Genomic DNA, 25,295 nt, shown 5'->3' with positions numbered 1-25,295 from the left:
CAGTAACCGGGCAGTCACTGGTGAGTGGCCTCTACGGGGCCTCCGGGGGCGCGCTTGACTCAAGCCCGGAATTCTTCCCCAAACCCGTTGGAGCCGGCCTGGACCTTTAAGGCTGGGGGGGTGGGGGGGGGGGAGAAACCTGTCGCATCAGGGCGAGTCTTCATCAGCTGGGGATCTCGGGGAGGTTGCAGGAGTTAACACATAGGAACCTGTGTTAAATAGCACTCTACAAGCAACACCTAATTTTTGGAAAAACTCCACGGAGCAGGGGTTATTTTTCCCTCTTGATGAAGAATGGGAGGGTCATCAGGGGTTAAAAAGATAACATTTCCCAGGAGGGCAGCCGAATCCACACCTCGGTTTGTCTTACCCCGAGTCCTGAACCTTTAACCGCTGCTAACACTGTCTAGAGTCAAGACAGCTCTCAGTCACCTCAGTGCATCATCCTGACCAACTGTGTTGCCATTTATGTTAGACAGGTCACATGGAGGGTCTGAATTTTGGACACCTGTCAGTATGTAGCAAATCCTGGAGCCAGGACTCTTTGCTACTCCAGTGTGGCCACTCCCAGAATCTATTTTTTTTTTTAATTGCAAAGTCAGATATACAGAGAGGAGGAGAGACAGAGAGGAAGATCTTCCATCCAATGATTCACTCTCCAAGTGCCCACAATGGTCAGAGCTGCGCCAATGTGAAGCCAGGAGCCAGGAGTTTCTTCTGGGTCTCCCACGCCCGTGCAGAGTCCCAAGGCTTTGGGCCATCCTCGACTTCTTTCCCAGGCCACAAGCAGGAAGCTGGATGGGAAGTTAGGACTGCTGGGATTAGAACCGGTGCCCATATGGGATCCTGGTGCGTGCACGGTGAGGACTTTAGCTGCTAGGACACCGCACCAGGCCGTCTCCCAGAATCTTGAAGAGCTATTGAAGGATGAAAATCTGGTGGTTTCATGGTTGAAGAAACAAAACGTAGGCGGGCGAGATGAGTGGGCACAGTGATGCATCAGTGGAGGACTGCCACAGGTGCCTTTTGAATGTGGGGGCACATGGCAGGGAGTGTTGGTATTCCCCCCATTAGTTCTTTACTACAACTTCTGCTTGTAAAAATGTCTCCTTGCTTTGTGACAGGGACATCATGTTTCTGGTGTATTGTCTGATACTACAAATTCTCTTCAATACATGCCACCACATTTAGAGAAAACTGTGCCTTGCCAAATTCTCAAGTGCAAGCTGGCAAACTGAAAGTTAATGCGGGCGAAGGTGGGAATGGAAACTGACCTCTGGGGTCGGAGATGGAGGGGCGGATTCTAGGGATTCTAGTGCCGGCATTCTAGTGCTAGCATTGTGATCGCAGGCAAGGACTTCCTAACCTTCCTTCATGAATACCTCACGTTGATACTGTTTCTTTCTGTATTCATGCTCAGTGGTATACAGTGGCAATATAGCAGTGAACGAAACAGTTATGAATTAGGCCTTGCAATATTTATAGTCATATGGAGGGAATTGGATAATAATCAGATCATTATACAAATATTATGTTAATAAAGTTTAAATGTGAGAGTAAAATGTAGGCTGTGTCTGTATGAGGCTGGCATGCAGTAGGTTAAGCCTCCCACCTGTGCCTCTGGCTTGAGTCCTAGTTGCTCCACTTTCCGTCCAGCTCCCTCCTAATGCACCAGGGGAAGCTCTGGAAGATTGCCCAAATGCTTGGGGCCCTACACACCCACATGGGGGACCTGGAAGAAGCTCCCGGTTCCTGGTTTTGGATTGGCCTAACTCCAGCCATTGTGGCCTTTTGGGGAGTGAACCAATGGATACAAAATCTCTCTTTCAGCCTCTCCTTTCTCTGTAAATCTGCCTTATAAAGGTAAATGAATAAATCTTTTTTTTTTTAATTAAGTTATCTGTAGAACACCTAGTTGGTGTTCTGCTTGGGCTGATGGAGGCAGCCAGGGAAGGCATCCTGTGATGCAGTGAGGGTTGAGCTGACATCTGGAAGGAACATGAGGGGTAAGTAGAGGTGGGAGAGGCTCGCCCCAAGAATCACACTGTGAGCCGGGGGTGTTTGAATACCTTAGAGCAGGAGGAGCGCTTGAGGAAATGGGAGAAATCAGTGTGTTTTGTGACATGTGAGTGATAACCATGACCCTGGGGTTAATGTGAAAATCCAAATACAAATATTTTATACACAGGAATCTGAATGCATGCACATCCCTATTTGTTAAAATGTGGACATAATATTCAGCTGAATCAGGATGGGTTGTCTGAACAGGGGCGAAGCCGGGACATGGAGTTTATCATCTAGTGCTTTCCAAAGGCAAAATGCACTGGAGAGGGTGGGTGGAGTGGGAAATGTCACCATGCTCCTAGGTCTGGTGTGAAATGGGTTCACTTTATATCAAAATGAGAAAGAGCACATCTGTGGGGCCGGTGTTTGGTACAGCCCTTGAGAGAGAGAGCCTTGGTTTGAGTGTCAGTTCTGCTCCTGATCCCAGCGTCCTGCTAACACAGATGCCGGTAGGCTCAAGTAGCTGGTTCCCCTGCCACCCACTCGGCAGACCCAGGTGCAGTTCCATGCTCCTGGCTTTGCCTTACCCTGTCCTGGTTGTTGTGGGTCTCTGGGGAAGTGAACTGGTAGAAGGAAGAGCTCTCTCTTCCACTCTCTTTGCCTTTCAAATAAAATAAATGCATTAGTCAGAATGTGCTTTCTGTGAGGAATAGGGAAGTTCACATTTTGAGATTGTTTTGGAAGAAGTTTTGCAAACAGTTTTACAAATGTTTAGACAGTTTGACAGTTTGAGCTGCTCTCGTTGGGCCAGATGCCCACGTTCATCTGGAGTGTTTGACGTAGGTGTTGGATTCAGGGTAGTGGAGTGGTCAGGAGCCTAGGCCCGGGGCTTGTGGGCCTCGATGCAGATCTTTGACAGCTGTCCATTTACCTTTTCCTCTTCTATAAAATGGCGTTAATCGTAGTATTTAGCTCAGTTTTACCTTCAGGTTGGGCTGTTATGCGTATAAAGCACTTAAAATCATCCTGTCACAAAAATCACGATATAAATATTAGCTATTATTATTTCTTTCAAATTTGTGTAGTGGCTTTTCATTGGAGGGGATGATATTCTGCCAGCTCTACTTTCAGACCAAAGATGGACTCCCAATGAAACTGTTGAATTTATCTGGACAATAAGATGCTGGACTCTTTGCATGGTCCGTGCCCGCAAAGGAGGAATTATGGCTGGTTATGAACTGTACTACTGTAACAATATGGAGGGGTTCAGTACGGGGGGAGGGGATCGGGGGAATCCCAGAGCCTATGGAACTGTGTCATAAGAATAAATAATAATAATAATAATGAAGAAAACAAACAAAAACTTCATTAACAGGAGCCTGCTGATGATAGTGGCGGAAACTGGCTCAGAGAAGCTAAATGAATAGTGTAGGGTTCATCCAGCTGCTAAGTGGGGAAACTGAAATTCCAGTTTTGTTCCGTCCAGCATCCCGCCTCTGTCCACTCACCGTCCAGCGCCATGCCTCTGCGTGTACACCCATTTTGTGGGATAGTACCTGGGTTCTCATAACAAGTTTCTTTTCTCAACTTCACTGCTTCATCTATGCTGAGTGAATGTTGATATGCAGTTGTCCGCAAGGCAAAGGATCCAAGGGGTGGCTTCCATTGAACTTCTGCTTTGAAATTTCCTGACTTCTGTGCGAACAAAATTAGGCCCCAAAGCATTTCAGCAATGTTGTTTATTTATAGAATTGTCTTCCGGTTCACGTGTGCTGGGTCTGCTTTTGGGTGCTGCATTTTCTGTCAAAGGTTGTTTATATTTCTAACCCATTTTGATTTCCTGTTGCTTTGTGCATTGCTGTTATGACCTGCAACAGGAACATCAAGAATCCTGTCTTAAATGAAGCAGCCAGATTAAGACCCCGTAGGTATGCATAAAAAAGAGACACATGATTAGGCACCATATTTGGATAAGAATGTGTTAGGCATTGGCTATATTAGGCAAAAATCCAATATACAGCCACCTAACTCATAGCCAAATTATGTGAACAGCTTAGTTGAAATAAGGCCAAGTTATTATCTGCATTTCCGTGGGCAGCGACTTCATCTCTGAACCTCAGTTTCTTTTTTTTTTTTTTTTTAAGATTTATTTATTTTGTTACAAAGTCAGATACACAGAGAGGAGGAGACACAGAGAGGAAGATCCTCCATCCGATGATTCACTCCCCAAGTGAGCTGCAACGGGCTGGTGCTGTGCCGATCCGAAGCCGGGAACCAGGAACGTTCTCCAGGTCTCCCACGCAGGTGCAGGGTCCCAAAGCTTTGGGCCGTCCTCGACTGCTTTCCCAGGCCACAGGCAGGGAGCTGGATGGGAAGTGGAGCTGCTGGGATTAGAACCGGCGCCCATATGGGATCCTGGGGCGTTCAAAGCGAGGACTTTAGCCGCTAGGCCCCGCTGCCGGGCCCAGTTTCTTTTTTTTTTTTAAAGGTTTATTTATTTTTATTGGAAAGGCAGATATACAGAGAGGAGGAGAGACAGAGAGGAAGATCTTCCATCTGATGGTTCACTCCCCATGCAGCCGCAATGGCTGGAGCTGAGCCAATCCAAAGCCAGGAGCCCGGAGCCTCTTCCAAGTCTTCCACGTGGGTGTAGGGTCCCAAGGCATTGGGTCATCCTCGACTGCTATCCCAGACCACAAGCAGGGAGCTGGATGGGAAGTGGGGCTGCCAGGATTAGAACCGGCGCCCATATGGGATCCCGGCGCGTTCAAGGTGAGGACTTTAACCACTATGCTATCATGCCGGGCCTGAACCTCAGTTTCAACATCTGTAAAAGAGAGGATGTTTATTCTTTGTGGCATCATTGAGAGAGTTAAAAAAAAATATGGGTGAAGCAAGCAACCCAGAACTGCCCTGATTTAATAATAGATTATTGATAATAATTATAAAGGAGAGGAAAAATATTCATTTATTTCCATCCAGTTGTTTCTACAAACTTTGCATGCTGACAACAACTGTCTCTTGCTATTAACAATTCTTTCAGGAGAAATTATTTGTCTTCATGCCTTTAAAAATGTATGTTTATTCATTTTTATTTATTTGAAGGGTGACAACACTGGTTCACTTCCCATTTGGCCCCAGTAGGTGGGACTGGAATACTCAGTAGATAGGAGGAACTCCCACTCGAGTAGCAGGGGTTCAAGCACTTGAGCTGTCAACGGCTGCCTCCCAGGCGCGTTGGTAAGAAGCTGGATTGGAAGTGGAGGCAGGAGTATCTCCCAGGCACTCCAGCATGAGAGGCAGGCATCAGAAGCTGCAGCACAGTACCTGTCTGTATGCTTTTCTTTTTAAGACACAGTGACATTGATACCAGCCAACATTTATCAAGTGGTTACTATGTTCCAGGTACAATACTCCTGGGTGTTCTACATACATTCACTAGTTAATTTTCTTTTAATATCAGAGTTATTTTTCTCATTGAAGAAGAAAATGATAGAAAGGAAAAATGAATTGTCCCAAGTTGAAATCTACATTCATGTCTGACTCTAGAATACCTGTGAACATCAGTAACAACGTACAGATGCTTCTCAGCCTGTTACAGGACTATGTCTTAATATATTCATTATAAATATAAAGTACTGTTAAGTTGAAATACATTAGGGGCAGGTGTTTAACCTAGTAGTTCAGATAACACATACCTGCCATTGATGTGGCTAAGCAGGACTTTCTGGCTGCAAAGCCCATGCCCTATTCACTGTAGTATTTACTGTACAGAATATTAGGATAGGATTCTTTGCTTTGTTTGATTTTTTTTTAAATTTTAAGATTTATTCATTCTTTTTTTTTTTTTTTTTTTTTTGGAATGGCAGATGTACAGAGAGAAAGACAGACAGATCCTCTGTTTGGTGATTCACTCCCCAAGTGACCATAATGGCCAGAGCTGAGCCGATCCAAAGGCAGGAACTTCTTCCAGGTCTCCCACATGGACATGGGTGCAGGGTCCCAAGGCTTTGGCCATCCTCTGTTGCTTTCCCAGGCCACAAGCAGGGAGCTGGATGGGAAGTGGAGAGGCCAGGACATCCTGGTGCTCATATGGGATCCTGGCATATGCGAGGTGAGGATTTAGCCATTGAGCCTTCACATAGGGCCCTGTGCTTTGTTTTAAATCAAGTGTGGGACTGATTTTCAAAGATAGGTAGTACCAGGTATTTAGTGCTAATTTTTCTTACGTTCTAGTTGAGTAACAGCCAGATTTCTGGCAGGAGCAATTAATGCTACATTTGTCAATTAGCTGGGAATGTTGTATTCCAGAGGTAGCTGTAGGCAATAGCATCTTTCCGTAGTCACAAATCCCAGAAGTATAATGTACAATTTGTGTTAACACAGTGGAGGGTGGCATTTTCCAGAGCTTTAGTTCTATACCGTGGAAGACCTCAACCCTCAATCATGCCTCAGAGTCACATTAAAGTAAAGTGCATTCTAATTGGTAATCAGCGCATAAGGAACCAAAGAAAATTTTAATTAAATGCTGTCGTGTAAATTTTCCAGTCATTTTATGCCTGTTGAAATGGTTTTCTTATTTAGTTTAAAATCCTCTAGTGTTCTGCTCTCTCTTTAAACTTTATCAAGATTTTGTGCTTTTTCTCATATAAGGGTTTAATTAGCATCATTAAAGGGTTAGGCTGCTTTGCATTTGTTTAGCAGCAGCATTTTGATATAATGGAAAGAGCTTGGGGTTTGGAGTCCTAGAGCCAGGGCAACGTCCCAAAAAAACTCTGTTTTGATTTCTTCAGTCTGTAAAATGAGTCTGGTATTTCCTTCCATGGCCATTAGGAGGAGGGTTCGAGATAACATATTTAGCCTACCTACTCCACTTGTTCATCGGTGTGGATTGTTTTCTGAAGTTGTGACAGAGTTTCTTACCTGGATCTCCTTTTTGTCCTGTTCTTTTTAGTGGATATCCCCAAGGATTGTCTTCAGTCATGGCCTTGGGGTTGAAGTACTTCCGTCTGGTGCACCCAGCCTTTCGCAGTTACCTTGCGGCTTTGATCAAACCTGTTTCGGAAGTGACACTGAAGACAGTGAGTGGAAGGCAACTTGACCATAGGCACGCCCTGACCTCCCCACCTGTTCCAGTCCGCCAGTTTGCTACCAAGAAAGCCAAAGGTAGAGACCTCTGAGCCCCTTCTTCTCGTACCCATTTCCTATGGTTGGCCCCTGCACTCGCACAGCTGGCAGGGATCTCAGAGGTGTACTGAGTTTCTTCCCTTGCCCACAAAGGAATGGAAATGGGGTCTCCATTGGTGTGATTAGCTTAAAAAGTCACAGTGGCAGAGGCAGCTTTGGAGTCCAGGCCCTATCTTCTCATTACCGTGCTTCCTCAGTTATTTTCATGGTACCTCAGAAAATACCTGCTTGCTTTCTTTTCTAATTTGGAATTAGAGGTATAAGCGCCAAGCAAACCAGCATGATTGGTGGAAGGGATCAACGCGCTCTCCTTACAGGAAGATGCGTGCAGAAAGTGTAATGAACACCAGAAGCTCGTTGGAGGAAGGGGGTGTTAGGATGTAGAGGTAGGTGGATGATCTTAATGGCTTGTGTCATCCAAGAATGAGTCTGAGGTACTGCTTCCTCAGGGAAGCCTTCCTCGACCTCTGGGGCTGGGTCAGGTCCCCTGCTACATGCACTCGTGTGCCCTGTAATCTTTGCTCTGACGCACTTGGACCAGCAGTCATCAATTAGTTAATGAATTGTAAGGCTTATCATCATTGTCTGTCTTTCATGCTGGATCGGTGGAAGTAAGAGTCCAGGTCTTTCCTATGGGGCCTATGAGTATTGCAAACATTTTATTGAGTGAGTGACAGAGAATTGTGAAGCAAGATGGACTTTGCAGAGTTGGGCCAGGGATTTAGTCCTGAGGACGGGGGTGTGCTCAGCCCCTGCTGCCGAGTATTTTCCCACTGACTTCCCTGTTCTGATTTCATGCAGACCTTCCCTTCTGTGTTAACAGGACAACTAACAAGTTGCTGAAGGAACATTAATACTTACAAAACTTGTATCCTATTAATAGTTACAATAGTAATAACTTTTTAATATTTATTTTTATTACAAAGTCAGATATACAGAGAGGAGGAGAGATAGAGGGGAAGATCTTCCATCTGATGATTCACTCCCCAAGTGAGCGCAGTGGCCGGTTCTGTGCCGATCCGGAGCCAGGAGCCAGGAACCTCTTCCAGGTTTCCCAGGCAGGTGCAGGATCCAAAAGCTTTGGGCTGTCCTCGACTGCTTTTCCAGGCCACAAGCAGAAAGCTGGATGGGAAGTGAAACTGCAGGGATTAGAACCAGCGTCCATATGGGATTCTGGCGTGTTCAAGGCGAGGACTTTAGCCGCTAGGTCACGCCGCCAGGCCCACAATACTAATAACTTTTGACATGTGTGTTGTATTGTATGTTTTTTAAAGTTCCCATTCATTTACTAACTTACCCTTTATCATTATGTGTTGAGGGAATTATGATTTTACTGTGAAGAAATCCTTATAATTAATTTAGAAATCCAGATTCAAGCATTTTGCAAATGATGAACCGAGACATATTTATAGAACACATGCCTCTTGTCATATACAGTTGGCGGCAGAACCAGAAGCCTTGACTCCTGAGGCCTCCAGCGCCGTGGTCTTCCAGGACGCTGGGCACCACGGCCTGTAAACACCATCGTCTTCTCATTTTCTGCGGGCGGCTCAGTTTTGCCCTCTTTGATGTTTTCTTCTGGTGTCGTTGGACTCTTTTGTATTAGGAGTGCTAATCTAATGTTGGGTTTCTTTTCCGTATTGGTAATAAGTTGCATCAACATCACTTATGGAGTAAGTGACTCCATTCTTCCCTCCCAAGTTTGCAGTTCCCTCTTTTGAATGTCAGGTTCTTTTTGTGGATAACTTTGGTTCGAGCTCTTGATTTTATCCAACTGCTTGTCTTTCCCTGTGTTAAATTTCTTACTTCCACAGTCACTCTCATAAATTCTTAAATCTGGAAGTGCAAACCTTTGCTACCACACACATATTTTATATAATCTATAACCATGTTGTCAAATTTTCTCTGGAAAGATTTCATAGTTCTTTAATCAAGGTTTATTTCTGTAGCATTGTATCATTTTCTTCACCTTTGCATATATTAAAATTTTTTGAGTTGTAAATGTGAGAAATGTGTACCCTAAGGGTGTGATTCATGATGTTTTGATGGACATACAGATATTAAAATGTTTATTTACAGTCAAAAAAATACTTACTTACAGTCAGATACCCAGATACTTAACTCTTTGTGGTGGGGGAAGCTTGAACACCTAAAGTCTTTCAGGAAGAATCCCCCAGTAGTAGAGAATATTTAAATATAATCCTCAAGTAAAATGTTTGATTTCTATACTTGTTCCTCCCAAGTATTTTCTATTTTGTATCCTTTGACCTACTTTCTCCGTTTCCTGTTTCCCCTCCTCTCGTATCTCACGTTCTGTTCTCTGTGTAAAAACAACTTTAAGGTTACACATAAGAAAGTGCGCTCCTGCAGTACTTTTCTGTGTCTGGCTTGTTACACTTGAACTTCCATGTCTCAGGCTTGCCATTGTGGTGGCAAGTGGCAGGGCCTTTTTAAAGGCTGAATAATCCATGTACACACACACACACACCCAGTACCCATCCAATTCTTTATCCATTCATCCAATTGACAGACTTATGGTTTCCATATCTTTTCTGTTGTGAATAATTCTTTGTTCTTTTCATACCAGTATTTGAGGCTATACATTTTAAAGATTTATTTATTTGAAAGAGCTACACAGAGAGAGGGAAAGAAAGAGGGAGGGACAGAAAGAGAGGGTTTTTTTTCCGTCCGCTGTTTTATTTCCCAGATGGCCGCAACAGCCAGGACCGGTTCAGGCTGAGGACAGGAGCTCTGTCCAGGTCTCCCACATGGGCACTGTTACGGGGTGTGAGCGAGATCACACCGGACATGTTTAAGGTTTAGTAAGGAGTCTTTATTAACCAACCTTGGTGATAACAGAGCATATTAGAAATAGCAAATCACAAGTCCATATGGCAATCCAACCAATCATAATCCAACCAAACATAATCCAAACGGGGAACAAATAGTCATTATCCTTAAGCCCATCCGTTTAGCTGAAGATCTATGTCCCAGCATCCCCACAATGTAAGTTATCCTAAGAGACATGCAACGAATAACCTGGACACACTTACAAAGCTGGCTTTCCCTGGCTTCTCTGCCCACATTCCATCACTGCTAGGCCTCCCCCTCTCCTGGAATTCCTGATAGTACACAAACCAGAAACAACATTACTACATCTGTTGTCCCATCTAAGCAGTACACAGGAACCATGATTACTCCAACCAGCAGAGCCAGTAACGTGGACAGGGAGAGGGGTCTGGGGATGAAGCAGGGACAGGAGGCCAGTAATGGTAGAAGTCTCTGAGAAGACTCACTTCATTGCGGCTTCACCTTTCCTTACATACTCTTCCCTCACGTCCTGGTTTAGCCAGGATATTGGGTACAGATGAGTCCAATTAGTCTAGGTGCTTTTAGCCACAAGCCCAGTTCCTGTTCTTGCCCAGCTCAATAAGCGCTAATCAGCTCCTTAGCCCACTGTCAATGGTTGCTGGCTATCACTGGCTGCACCCCATAACAGGCACAGGGACCCAGGAATGGGACCATCTTCCACTGCTCTTCCATCAAAACATCATGAATCACACCCTTAGGGTACACATTTCTCACATTTACAACTCAAAAAATTTTAATATATGCAAAGGTGAAGAAAATGATACAATGCTACAGAAATAAACCTTGATTAAAGAACTATGAAATCTTTCCAGAGAAAATTTGACAACATGGTTATAGATTATATAAAATATGTGTGTGGTAGCAAAGGTTTGCACTTCCAGATTTAAGAATTTATGAGAGTGACTGTGGAAGTAAGAAATTTAACACAGGGAAAGACAAGCAGTTGGATAAAATCAAGAGCTCGAACCAAAGTTATCCACAAAAAGAACCTGACATTCAAAAGAGGGAACTGCAAACTTGGGAGGGAAGAATGGAGTCACTTACTCCATAAGTGATGTTGATGCAACTTATTACCAATACGGAAAAGAAACCCAACATTAGATTAGCACTCCTAATACAAAAGAGTCCAACGACACCAGAAGAAAACATCAAAGAGGGCAAAACTGAGCCGCCCGCAGAAAATGAGAAGACGATGGTGTTTACAGGCCGTGGTGCCCAGCGTCCTGGAAGACCACGGCGCTGGAGGCCTCAGGAGTCAAGGCTTCTGGTTCTGCCGCCAACTGTATATGACAAGAGGCATGTGTTCTATAAATATGTCTCGGTTCATCATTTGCAAAATGCTTGAATCTGGATTTCTAAATTAATTATAAGGATTTCTTCACAGTAAAATCATAATTCCCTCAACACATAATGATAAAGGGTAAGTTAGTAAATGAATGGGAACTTTAAAAAACATACAATACAACACACACAGCTTAGCAGGGAACCGGATTTCAAGGGGGACAGTCTGGACTCATAGTGCTGCGTATGTGAGGTGCCTTAACTTCTGCCTTTCAAATAAATAAGTAAATAAATCTTAAAAAAAAAAAATCGAACTGAAAATGCCTAACTTTTAGCTGGTTGTTTTGGTCTTTTTATAGTTGTTTTCACTGAGTATCTGCACTTTTATTATTTTGTGCTCTGTCATTTTCTTGATTTTTTTTTCTTCCTTTCCATTAGGCTAGACAAATTATTTTTCTTGATCTCTGCTGGTTTGAAAAATACAAATTCTATTTTTTATTTTGATGGTTACTTTTAATTTATTTACCTTTCTATAGGAACGAAAATAATAGGTAATTCAGCCTTTATAGAAATACAGTTTGCTGATTTTCACAAACTAAAGTCACTTGTGTTCCGAACACCTAGCTCCTAGCATGTTAATACCCTAGTAAGTACCACCCTCTACCTCTGCTGGTATGGATTAGTTTTGTCTGTTTTTACACTGTTCTGGCTGTGTTTTCCTACCTGGCTTTTGTACTGCATAGTCTATTTTTTCATGTCTCTTTTTTGCTCAACATTGTGTTTGTGAGATTCATTTAAATTCAGCAGTGTATTTGTCGATCATTGTAGATCATTGTCTCATGGCTAGACTTTTATTCATATATGCCATCTATTTTGTGAATGAAGCTTATCCTAGTATTGATAGGCATATCCTTAAATTTTTCACATGGACACTTGGTTTAAGAAGTCTGAAGCTGAAGAGAATTGTTTTTTGCTGTTGTTGCTCTTGGAAAGCATTCTACAGTTGGATCCCTTATGGTCAGTTTGTGTTTGCTGTTTTCAAAATCTCTCCGTGATTTTCACTCACAAGATGTGTAGGTATGGATTAACTTTTAAAAGAATGATTGGGCCCGGCGCGGTAGCCCAGCAGCTGAAGTCCTCACCTTGCACACAACGAGAGGAGAGGGAGATATTCTATCTGCTGGTTCATTCCCCAGATGGCTGCAATGACTGGTGCTGGGCCGGTTTGAATGCCCTTAGCCAGGAGCTTCCTCCAAGGCTCTCACGTGAGTGCCAGGACTCTGGCCATACTTCACTGCCCTCTCAGGCCATTAACAGGGAACTGAATTGGAAATAGGGCCGCTGGGACCTCAACTGGTGCGTACCAGTATGAGATGCTGGTGCCTCAGGCAGGAGCTCAGCCTGCTATGCCATGGTGCTGGCCCCACAATTAACTTTTAAATCCTGTCTGGAACTTATATTTCTGAATCTGAAGATACGTATCTTTCATCAGTTCTGAAAAATTCTAATTAATCAACATACTGAGTTAGGAGCAATTGGATTTCAAGTGTGTTGATGCTATAAGCAAGTGAATCAGTGTTGTGAATCATTCTCCTACTCATTGGTTAGTTTGGGCAAAGTGTTTAAACAGCCTGTGCCTCAGATTTCTTACTATAGCATGATGACAATAGTGATCTATATTCTTTCTACCTTAGGGAGCTATCTAGAATATCAGAGGAATTGCTTGAAAGTGCTTCATGAATTATAATGTGCTGCATAAATAGCCCAGGAGCAAGCTCACTGTAGATGTTAAATATAATTTGTTGAATGACCAAATAAGTGTTGAATGTTTAGTGAATTAACAGTGTAATTATTTTTCTCCTGCTTTGCCCCCCATAATGAACATAGGAATCCAGTAGTAATCTGTGTATAAACACACTATAAAATGTGGTGTAGACACAAAGTCTGATTTTATTCAGCTCCCAGTATTTCTGATTTTCTGAAATATAAGCCATTGCCACTAGCATTGGCAGGGCTTAATGCCTCTAAGCTACTGTTGTTACTCCCTTGTACCAGCTATCAGAAACTGTGCATATCCTTACTATCCATTTTTTTTTTTTATTTGCTTATTTGGAAGGCATAGAGACAGAGGTTTACTCTCTCTGCATGTCTGCAACAGCTGGGGCTTCGTCGGTTTGAAGCCAGAGGCCAAAAGCGGAGTCCAGGCCTCCCAGCTGCTGGAACTGTTGCCCGCTGCCTCCTGGGATGTGTTAGTAGGAAGCTGGAATCAAAAGCAGTGCCAGGTCTTGAACCCTGGCTGTCTGATATGGGATTTAGATATCTCAAGTGATGATGCCTTAACCACAAGGCCAAATGCTCATCCCAGCATTTTTTTTTAAGATTTATTTATTTCTATTGGAAAGGTGGATCAGCTTTACAGAGAGAAAGATGCTACATCCCCTGGTTCAACCCCCAGATGGCTTCAGTGGCTAGAGCTGAGCTGATTCAAAGCCAGGAGCTTCTCCTGGGTCTCCCATGTGGGTACAGGGTCCCAAGGCTTTGGGCCACCCTCTACTGTTTTCCTCGACCACAAGCAGGGAGCTGGATGGGAAGTGGAGCTCCCAGGACATATAATATCCTTTCTCATCTTTGAAAGATAGTTACTTAGAAAAGAAGAGTACCTTGCCCTCAGCCCATGGAACTAGTATGCATTGTAGCCAACATTTTAGCCTGGAGTATCTGATTATGAAGCTTAAGTCCCACTAGTGACTGAGTGCGTTCACTCAGTGCTGGTACCTACCACACTCAAAAAATAGGGGCTTTGTTGCCCGGCACAGAGTAGTTACTCCTCTACCAGCTGCTTGTTGTTTTTGTTTGTTCTTCTGTTCTTTTATTCACTGAATGTTGATTTTCCAGCCAAAGCAAAAGGACAACCCCAAGCCAGAATCAATATTAACACTGCTTTGGTTGAGGATATAATCGACTTGGAAGAGGTGGATGAAGAAATGAAATCTGTTATGGAAGCACTCAAAGACAATTTCAATAAAACTCTCAATATAAGGACCTCACCAGGTGAGTGACTGCTATGGTGTTTTGGAGAGGGGCATAATGGAAAGAACCTGACTTCGGCAGAGCTGAGTTTTGTTTTTTAATAATAAGAAAAACATCATGTGGGGGCCTGGCACCGTGGCCTAGCGGCTAAAGTCCTCCCCTTGCACAGGATCCCATATGGGCTCTGGTTCTAATCCCGGATGCCCTGCTTCCCATCCAGCTCCCTGCTTGTGGCCTGGGAAAGCAGTCGAGGACGGCCCAAAGCCTTGGGACCCTGCACCTGTGTGGGAGACCTGGAGGAGGTTCCTGGCTCCTGGCTTCGGATCGGCTCAGTTCTGGCAGCCACTGTGACCACTTGGGCAGTGAGTTTGGGACAGAAGATCTTCCTCTCTGTCGCTCCTCCTCTCTCTATATATCTGACTTTTCAATAATAAATAAGTAAGTCTTAAAAAAAAAAAATTACTTGGAAGTCAGAGAAAGCCAGATCTTCCATCTGCTGCCGGCTCACTCCCCAAACGCCCTCACTGGCATAGCTGGACCAGGCCAAAGGCAGAATCCTGGATCTCAGCCTGGGTCTCCCATGGGAGGGTGGCAGGAAACCAACTCCTAGAGCCGTCACCTGCTGCCTCTAAGGATGTGAATGAGCAGGTAGCTGGGATTGGAAGCAGAGCCAGTATTCAGACCAGGTGTTTGGATATGAGATAAGTGCTCCCAAGCCATAGCTTAACTGCTGTGCCAATTGCCGGCTCCAGAGCTGAGTTGGATTCCCCGTTTCGCAAACTGAGTGGCGAATGTGAGTGGTTGCTTTGCTTTTCTGGTTCCTGGTGTTCTTGTCTGACTCCTATTGTATAGTTTTGGGGAGGAGTGGGAATTAAAGTAATGTTATGTAAGGATTCTGACATGGTTCTCGGCATGTAGTTAGCAGTACATTTATTGATAAAGTATTTGGTGTGAGCTAGGCCACATACCTGATGCACAGTAGTGAACAAACACAGTTGTGGTCTCTGCGCTCACGCAATTAAACTCAAGAAATGGAAGTTTTGTTCTAACTGAAGTACTAGCATCTTGGGTCTGAGTTTTCCAATTCGTCTTTTTCCTGGGAACCAACTAGCTGCAAACCTGCCCACCTGAGTCATTTCTTTACCTCTGAGCTTGGCCAGGAAGATACTGTTTGGGTTAATAACTTCCTGAAAGTAGCTTTTCTAAGTGAGAAATGTCAGGACTGTCTAGGAGAACTGTTTGCAGATGTGATGAGAAGCAAGTTGTCAGCTAATGGTGCAACCAGGCAGGAAAAATCCAATTGCTGTTAAATTGGCCTTTTGCACATTGTCGTCATCTTGTAGTTGAGCCCAAGACCCCCTCTGAAGGTATCTGCCAGAGCCTTTGCTGCTCCCACTCGTAGTTTATAAGGAAATCAGAAGGTATTTCATGACCTTGTGCTTAAGAAAGCCCACCGAAAAATACACAGCTCTGTTTATAAACACTGTCAGAAACATACTGAGCTCAGAGATAAGGTGCAGCGTGAACCCAGGAGTCCATTCCCGTCATTTGTCAACCTCTGGACTGGAGCGTTTCTGCGTTTGCTGAGAGCAGAGTGCCATTCAATCTCTCCCAACTGTTTACCTTAAACTTGCTTATTATTTTAGGTATGAAACTGATAAAGTGCTCTGTCTCCCCCGTGCTTTCTGGCCTGTTAACATTCTGCAGCCGAAACCAGAGAGCAGTTTGAGAGGAGCTCAGGGGGAAATGTGATACTTACAATTAGCCAGCAAGCTCCACTCTTGCTGAACTTGAAAAAGATGATGGGCCTTGAAAGAGGTTGGAAGTGTAATTTGTTAAATGTTAACCTCAGAAAACGAAGGGCAGGAACAAGATTGAGGGGGATTCTCACTGGGGACAGATTGAGGGAAAAGGATTTGATGGATCATGTCGATTTAGGATTTAGGGAGCAGGAGCCACCGCAGCAGCACCCTGAGGAACCGGTGCTGGGCTCCTGTGGGAAGCCAAGAGGGCTGAATTAAGATCCACTTTCAAAAGGCCTCCTGCGGGTATTTCCTCCACTTCTTTCTCTTGAGTGCTATCTTTAACGTTCTGTGTGGGACTTGGGATTGTGAAGACTGGGGAAGCAGATCTTTGCTGGCCAGTCTTTTTTTTTTTGCCAGGTTCTTCCATCTGGTCTTTGATTCCTATGTGAAGCAGCAGGCATTCTCTCTTATTTCCCTCTGTCTGTCAGCAGTCTCTTTCTCCAAGGTAGTTGACACCTTTTTAACAGTTAGAATATGTTTATTTGTTCATTCTTGTCCACTTTCCCTTTCATCCAACATTGCGTATGCTCATTTATCCATCACAGTGTTACTGAGCATTTAACCTGTGATGGTTGCTTTACTCGCTGCTGTGGATACAGAGGGGATAGATTTGGTTCTTAGCTTCCAGGAGCCTCGAACCTAAGTGAAGGGAGAGAAACAAGTAAGCTAATACACATAGTTAAAAACACATGGCTGGGGGCCCGGCGGCATGGCCTAGCGGCTAAAGTCCTCGCCTTGAACGCCCCGGGATCCCATATGGGCACCGGTTCTAATCCCGGCAGCTCCACTTCCCATCCAGCTCCCTGCCTGTGGCCTGGGAGAGCAGTTGAGGACGGCCCAATGCACTGGGACCCTGCACCCGTGTGGGAGACCTGGAAGAGCTCCTGGGTTCGGATGGGCTCAGCTCTGGCCACTGCTGCCACTTAGGGAGTGAACCAGCAGACAGATTTCTCTCTCTTTATCTCCTTCTTTCTATAAACCTGACTTTCCAATAAAACAAACAAAACAAAGCAAAAAACTCCTCCCCTCCACTCCTTTCTCTGCGTCTCAGAAGGAACTATTGATGAGTGCTTCCGCTGTGAATGGTAAGGATTTTCTTCTAGTTTTATTTGCATAGGAAATCAGGAAATTTGAATAATGCCCCTCTTCTATCTGTAATTGGGGCTGTACTGCTTGCCTTCTTGGGTTTCTGAAATTTTTGCCAATTTTCTATTATTTAAATATGGATAAAGGACAAGTCCAAGATTAACAGTGAAGTTATTTTTTCATTTACCTTAAAGGCAGAGCATTAAAGTGAGAGAGAGAAATCTCCTCCTGCTGGTTCAGATATCTGCGACAAACCACGCTGGTCCCTGGGGTGAAGTCAGGAGCCAGAAACTACCCAGGACTCCCATGTCGTGGCAGGGGTGCACGCACTTAGCCCTTGTCTGCAGCCTCTCAGGATGCATGAGCAGGAGCTGGAGTCAGAGTGAACAGCCAAAACTCAACCAGACTGTGCCATAATGCCCACCTGGATTTTTTCTTTTTCATTTTTTTTAATGAGCTCATTGCTGAAGAGGCTCTAAACAAAATTAAGAGCAGTGCAAGGGAGTGGTTCCAGACTTGACTGTGTGGCCGAATCCTCTGATGGGGTCATGTCTCACCCTGCCCCCCAGTTCCCAGGCTCCACAGGCTCTCCAGGAGCAGGGTCTCGGGGGTAGAGCCTAGCAGCCCCTTGCCAATTCTGATGCCCTGCAGAATGTGTGTTCCACTTAGAGGAACAAAGACCTTAAGTGAGATCAAAACAGGGCACACCTGAATTTGGGTTATGGTTCTTTTTTGTTTTTTAAAGATTTATTTATTTTACTTGAAAGAGTTACACACACAGAGAGAGGAGAGACAGAGAAAGAGGGAGAGACAGGGAGAGAGAGAAATCTTTCATCCCCTAGTTCACTCCCCAAATGGCCTCAATAGGCAAAGCTGGGCCAGTCGGAAGCTTGGAGCCAGGATTGTCTTCCAGGTCTCCCAAGTGGGTGCAGGGGCCCAAGAAGCTGGGCTGTCCTCCATTGCCTTCCCAAGCCATAAGCAGGGGGCTGGGTTGGAAGTGAAGCAGCTGCGACTCAAACTTGTACCCATATGAGATGGTGGCACCACAGAGAATTAGCCTGTTACACGACCCACGTCTCAGCTCTTGATTGTCTCATCTTGTTGGCTCTGTGATCTTTGTTCATTTCTGTTTTTCTAGTTCATTTTCTCATCTGGAAAGTAGAGTAAAATGATGCTAGAGTAATAATAATAACTAAAAGGGATAATATGCTTGTTATTTTTGATATCTTTTGTGTATTCAATTGTTTATATTTAGCTAGAATCCTCTTTTTCATCCTGCGAGATGGGTATCTTATTGCTGAGTTTAAAACCAAAATATAGAGAAAATAATTTAACTGGTCCCATGTTTCACAGCTAGTAGATGGCAGAGTTGTCTTGGGTCTTGGGGGTGGGGGTAGGGGGGGTCAGCTCTTCACCTTTCAGTCCTGGATCACAGGAGACCTCTCAGGTCCAGGCAGGTGAAGATGGGTGGCAACCCTGGTTTTGGTAGGTAATTCCAACGTGGTGCTGACAGTTTCTGCCATTTTCCATCACGTGACAGCACTGCTCCACGGACTTTGAACAGTTTTGGCACATTGATGAGGGATCTCTTGGTCTGAGTTAGATGGAGGATTACCTGTGGGGCTACTAAGGTCCTAAATTTTATGTTGTAATTCTTTTTTTTTTTTTTTAAAGATTTATTCATTTTATTACAGTCAGATATACAGAGAGGAGGAGACACAGAGAGGAAGATCTTCCGTCCGATGATTCACTCCCCAAGTGAGCCACAACAGGCCGGTGCTGCGCCGATCCGATGCCGGGAACCAGGAACGTTCTCCAGGTCTCCCACGTGGGTGCAGGGTCCCAATGCATTGGGCCGTCCTTGACTGCTTTCCCAGGCCACAGGCAGAGAGCTGGATGGGAAGTGGAGCTGCCGGGATCAGAACCGGCGCCCATATGGGATCCCAGGGCGTTCAAGGCGAGGACTTTAGCCGCTAGGCCACGCCGCCGGGCCCTATATTGTAATTCTAACACCTGTATTTTATTTATTTGTTTATTTTTAGGATCCCTTGATCAGATTACTGTGGTGACTGCTGATGGGAAGCTTGCCTTAAACCAAATCAGCCAGATCTCCATGAAGTCACCACAGCTGATTTTGGTGAATATGGCCAGCTTCCCAGAGGTAAGGGACCTTTGCTGAAGGGCTCACCGTCCACAGTCTCCTTTGGAATGGGGCGGGCAGGTGGGTTGGACCAGGAGGGGTGAAACGAAGAAGACAAAATAGAAGGAGCCTAAGGACAGGGGAAAGCTCTCTTGCTGTTTCTAACTACCTTTTCTGCCCACCCACATGCTAGAAACCAGGCAAGAAACTTGAATAGTGCAACAAAGTCCCAACTACAAAAAAACAATGATAGGGATGCAGTGATTGGCACCTGGCCAACGTTTATGGAGGACTCGGAGCTCTGGGAAATTGGAAGCCTCTGCCCTGTCTGTGGGAGGTGCCTGTGCACAGGCAGAAAGTGGCTCTGGGAGTGTTAGCGAATGTGTAAAATTTTTATTTCCAGAAAAAAGCTAGTAATTCCAATTATCATGTGAGCTCCTTGTTTGTCAAATGGTGGCTAGTTCCCTTTTTTTCCTGAAGACTGTGGGATGAGGCATCTGTCGGGGTCAGATATGGCCTGAGGGCCACTAGCCTGTGCTGTCTGTTAGTATTTGGAGCAGATCCTCCGGGAATTTGTATTCCTTTCTGTCTGTGGAAGGCGGGTTGCACCCTCGAGGCCTCATGATTTTAAGTGTGGTGGAGGAAGACAAGTGATTAGGCTTTTCCTTCTCAGTCCACCACGAGTTGGTCTGGATCGGAAGGCCCAGAGGATCCAGAACGTGGCCCTGGCTCCGCGGCCGATGGGTTGTTTGACCTTGGACAAAGTAGCTCCCCTCTCGGGGCCTCCACGTCCCTCATCTGCGAACATGAAGTGAAGGAGCCTCCCGATTTTGATTGTTTTCGGTAGTTCTGTCCAAAAACATCGGATCCAGTTTGGAGTCGACAAACTAGATTAGAGAAAAGAGCAAACCCTGATTAAGCACAACCCTTCACACAAAACAGGCGGTTGCACTTCCGTGCCAGACACACTTGTGGGTTGCTGTCGCCACCTCCATTCCATTCTCCACTTCCGCCAGCGTGGGCTCTCTTAAAAATACATGCGGAGTCACGTCATCCTCCCACTTTAAATCTGCTGGTGGCTTCACATAATCTCTAGGAAAAAGGTGTGAAGCCCTTGCTGAGGCCTGCAAGGCTCTGCCTGAGCTGCTGTGTCGTCCTGCACGATGTTCTAACCTGTTTTGCCTTTCAGTCCCTCAAACACTCAAGGCCCTTTGCATCCGGGGCCTTTGCCTCTTCTGTCCTATTGCTGGGTATGCTCTCGTTTGGCTAACTGCTGCTTGGGTTTTGGATCATAGCTTAACTGTCACGTTGTCAGGGAAGCCTTCCCTCACTTACCCAATTTAAACTCTTCGTCCATATTCAGCCCTCTCATATAGCACGCTTTTTTTCTTCATCGCTATCAGCAAACATTTATGTACACTTATTTTCCATCTCACTTCCATGAAATCATAAGCTTGGAGTGTAGGCATTAGCTAACTTGTTCGTTGTGTCCGGCATCAAGCACAGTGCCTGGCATATGGACTCGGTCCGTACGTTTCCCTCAAAGGGATGATGACTTGTCATTTGGTTGATGAAAGAGAGGCACCCTGCTAGTGTCCCCGGGGAGCAGAGACGTGGGCCAAAGGCAACTGTGGACACTTTCCCTTCTGGCCCAAGAGGCAACTGTTGACTCTCCCTTTCTCTGAACCACCCAGACCTCACTTTCTTGTTCTTGTAATTTCCTAGGCGCTGTGGGCCAATTTAGGGAATGGCCTCCTAATTACACAGCTTAAGGACCTCATCAGGCAGATTGCTTTTCAGAGCTCGCCACTTCTGTTATTAAATAGCAAATGACATTCACAGAAGAAGGTCCTGATTGGCTACCAGAGCATCTCAGGAGGCAGGAGGAGGTAGTCACGGCTTAATTTTTTCTTAGGAAGTTGGAATATTTCTTCTTCTTCTTCTTCTTCTTCTTCTTCTTCTTCTTCTTCCTTCTTCCTTCTTCCTTCTTCCTTCTTCCTTCTTCCTTTTCTTTTCTTTTTTGTAGCCAAAGCATCTTTGTCATTTCTCCAACTTGAAATTCAATAAATTTTGGGGAAAAAAAATTGGGGTTCCCCCCACTCCGGCATCTCAGAGAGATTCATTTACATGGGCAGAGTGAGGAAGTGTGAGTTACATTCTTTTGAATTCCTTTATCATCTGGTGTATATATTAAACAAATAACTCTAACCAAACATTTCCTTCCTCTAGCTTAGAAGCTGTCCATAGAGTGCCCAGGTTCATAGCTTTAAAATGCTGAGCTAATCCTCGCTGTGTTTATATAATTCCTTTCTGTTTCATATGCGGTTGGCTGCTTCTCCCCCCAAAACCTTTGTGTTTCTGTGTCACGCTGCAGTGACACAATGCAGATTTACATGCATAATCTTCTCAAATGCACCGAAGACAGAGAACTCTGTTGCATTTGTTTAACATGTGTCCTGCTTGATAAATGATACACCCAGTTGCTGCTTTCTATGAACTTGCCTACAGCTAGAGCTAATGGTGGGAAAGAAAAGGGAATAAAAGCCACCGTGTACAGCATGATTTGAACAAAACAAAGCAAATGAAATAAATTTTTAAAAAATCAGTTTCTGTATCACTCTTTTTGGAAGGAAGAGACTTAATGTGCATCGAGTACCAGTCATCACTTTTTTTTAAAAAAGATTTATTTTTACTTGAAAGGCAGATTTACAGAGAAAAGAAGATACAGAGGAATGTCTCCCACCTACTGGTCTACTCCCTAAGTGGCCACAACAGCCAGAGCTGAGCTAACCTGAAGCCAGGAGCCAGGAGCTTCTCGTGGGTCTCCCATATGGGTGCAGGGTCCCAAGGCTTTGGGTTGTGCTCTACTGCTTTCCCAGGCCACAAGCAGGGAGGTGGATGGGAAGTGGAGCAGCTGGGATACGAACTGGCGCTCTTATGGGGTGCTGGTGTTTTGAAGGCAAGGATTTAGCCCCTGAGCCATTGTGCCATGCCTGCCAGTCATTTCTTAGGTTTATTTTGTATGATCATCCCAGGTGCTTGGAAAGCTAGGCATGATTTACTGCATCTTATCCATGAGGAAGCAGGCCCGGAAAAGTAAGGTAGCTCCCCCAGGTTTTCACACTGTTGTGATAGAGCCTGGATTGAACATAAGGCCGTGCTGGTTGTGAGTGCCTGCACTCCTTTCCCCATTCGTTCATCAATTCAGTATGTATTCTTTGAGTCCCTGCAAGTGACTTCTATTTGAGGTGCTGAGAATTTACTTTTGGTTAGGAAAGGCTGGTTCTGTGCTTTGATAGACCTTACATTAGGTGCTGCTTGAGGTGTAAAGAAAACCAGGACAGTAGGTAATAGGGTACTGATAGGGTTCATGTGAATCTAAATTCCCAAGGACTTATTCACTTGTGTCCAAAAGTCTTTTATCTATAGTTCTTTAGAATTTGTTGGCTTAAGAATAGCAATGTTAAGGGATAGTGTTAGGGTATAGTAGCTTAATCTGCCCCATGCATCACTGGCACTCCATATGGGTACCAGTTCAAGTCCTGGCTGCTACACTTGCCCTCAAACTCCCTCTCATGCACCTGAGAAAGCAATAGAAATGGCCTAAATGGTTAGGTTTCTGCCGTCCATGTGGAAAGTCAGGATGAAGTTCCTGGATTCTGGCTTTGGCCTGACTCAGCCCTAGTTGTTCAGGCTGTTTGAGGAGCGAACCTGCAGATGGAAGATGTAGCTATCTCTCTAACTCTGCTTTATGTGTCAAATACATAATTAAAAAATGAACAGCGATGGTGAAAGTTGCTAATTAATCTTAGAACTCTTCCCTGCCTGCCCCCATATGGAGTGTAGGATCTTTCTCAGTACGGTATTCCAGGCAGCCAAAACCAGTTGGCCAGTGCTGCCATTGAGAGAATTTAGCCTGAGGTTACTGGTGTGCGTTCCTTCAGTAAGGGGGTAAAGGCTATGAATAAGAGATGGTAATGTTCTGAGAATGCACGCCTTGTTTTGTCTGAACCATGAATTTTTTTTATGCCATGTTGGGAGATTTAACTCCGATTCTCTGAGGTTCTGCATGTTACCATGTCAAACCACAGTATACATATCTATAATATGTTAGAATAACTGTTTTTGGTAGCTTTATTAACAAAGTAAAACTTTGGTTGATTAAACTTTTTCTGTATATAAAAAAAGCATAGAAAAGTTCAAGTGTATAGTAGGGACTTTTGATGGATCAGATACATGAAGTAATAAGATGAATTTTTGAGTAGATTTCAGATTGTCCCTATATCTACTCAATAAGCTTTTACTGCGCCCCGTGCCTTGTACTGGCAAGGTATGAAAGCTAAAATGTAGTTGCTGCCCTGCTTGGTGTAAGCACTGCTTGCTGTTGTGCCTGCAGGGAAAGGTAATATGGAAATACTCAGCTAAAATGTGAAAGGGAGGAGCTCGCTGTGAAATGTTGTCATGGTGGGTAATCAGCTATTCAGTGAGAGGCTACAGGAGAGGATTAGGGAAACTTGAAATCAGCGAGTTCCTTCAATATGGAGGCTTCACCCTAGTTAAACTTTGAAATCGATCTGACCAGGCTCATCCTTGTTTTTTTCTTTTTTTAAGATTTTATTTATTTTTATTGGAAAGGCAGATATACAGAGAGGAGGAGAGACAGAGAGGAAGACCTTCCATCCGATGGTTCACTCCCCAAGCAGCCACAACAGCTGGAGCTGACCAATCCAAAGCCAGGAGCCAGGAATTTCCTCCAGGTCTCCCACACGAGTGCAGGGTCCCAAAGCTTTGGGCCATCCTTGACTGCATTCCCAGGCCACAGTCAGGGAGCTGGATGGGAAGCAGGGCCACCGGGATTAGAACCCGCACCTATATGGGAACCCAGTGTGTTCAAGGTGAGGATTTTAGCTGCTACGCTGCCATGTCGGACCCAATCTGGCTCGTCTTATTAAGAAGGGTGACAGTTTTCTTGTAGAGAAAAATTAATTTCACTGCTTTATCCAAGTGCTTTAGGTACCTTCACCATGCTTTTCATCACCAGACCTAGTTCTAAATTAGTTTTGGCTATTAAATAAAAACCAATTTGACAATTACTGAATGCACTGAACTTGCGGACCTTGGGGGTGGGAAATACAGAAAGAATGGAGCTAAATCTTCATTCAGCCTTCCCTTAATCCTTCCATTACTAGAAGTACAAAGCATGGGGTCCTTATTGTGTCTTTTGGACCCGTTAGGAAGACTGTATCTATGCTGTCCACGATGAAGGGGCTTTGTTTGGTTGTGTTAGAGAAACCTGCGAGCTCTGGTAACTGTGGTCAGAGAGCTTCCTGTCTGAGGACCAGCTTTTGGCCTAATGTTCAGAGTGCCCTTGTCCTATGTTGCGTTGCCTGAGTTCAGCTCTAGGCTTGGCTCTGGCTCCAGTTCCTGGTTCCAGCTGCGTGCTAATGCAGGTGTTGGGAAGCAACAGAGGTGCCCGAGTCATTGGGTTCCTGACACCACACAGGGACCCGGAATGAGCTCTGCGCTCCAAGCTCAGTTTTCTTGCTGTTGGGGAGCGAACCTGATGATTGGATCCCTCTTTTTCTGTCTCTCAAATAACAAATAACTAAATAAATAAATTTTAATGAAAAAGACTTAGTGAAGAAAGTAATTCACAATTTTAAGTAGTAGCCAGTTGTTAAAATCTGTGTACATCCTCTAAAGGGGACTGCTCTCTATATGGAAATTTTGGATGATTTTTTTGACTGTATAATGCCAATTTGTATAATTGAAGAATGAAAGTCATTTAGGAATGGATAAGCCTTTCTAGGGACCTCCTCCACAAACAAGAGCAGCAAGAGCAAACACCTGGTAAATTAAAACAGGTGTGTGTCCACCCCTTCATTTAAACC

The 25,295-nt window shown here is 44.6% G+C and overlaps 1 protein-coding gene across 6 annotated transcripts in view; it reads left to right on the top strand.

Annotated features, from left to right (window-relative positions):
- The window catches only part of MRRF (mitochondrial ribosome recycling factor), a 222,865-nt gene that overhangs the window by 157,717 nt on the left and 39,853 nt on the right, over positions 1-25,295 (top strand). For 4 of the 6 annotated variants that reach the window (XR_009246587.1, XM_058672154.1, XM_058672153.1 and 1 more), the window contains exons 1-4: positions 3,412-3,432; positions 6,959-7,170; positions 14,239-14,394; positions 19,307-19,425. Coding sequence is in view for 5 of the 6 variants with exons in the window: in XM_058672154.1 (XP_058528137.1) it covers positions 6,987-7,170; positions 14,239-14,394; positions 19,307-19,425 (459 nt within the window). In the remaining variant the exon portion in view is untranslated. Of the gene's footprint in view, positions 1-13; positions 21-3,411; positions 3,433-6,958; positions 7,171-14,238; positions 14,395-19,306; positions 19,426-25,295 lie in introns of those variants that run through there. The other 2 variants (XM_058672152.1, XM_058672151.1) reach the window with 2 other exon arrangements.

This window comes from Ochotona princeps, chromosome 14 (genome assembly GCF_030435755.1).
Source record: "Ochotona princeps isolate mOchPri1 chromosome 14, mOchPri1.hap1, whole genome shotgun sequence".
In the NCBI taxonomy this organism is placed as follows: Eukaryota; Metazoa; Chordata; class Mammalia; order Lagomorpha; family Ochotonidae; genus Ochotona; species Ochotona princeps.
Note: the sequence above shows the minus strand (reverse complement) of the source record. Positions and strands in the feature narration are given on the sequence as shown.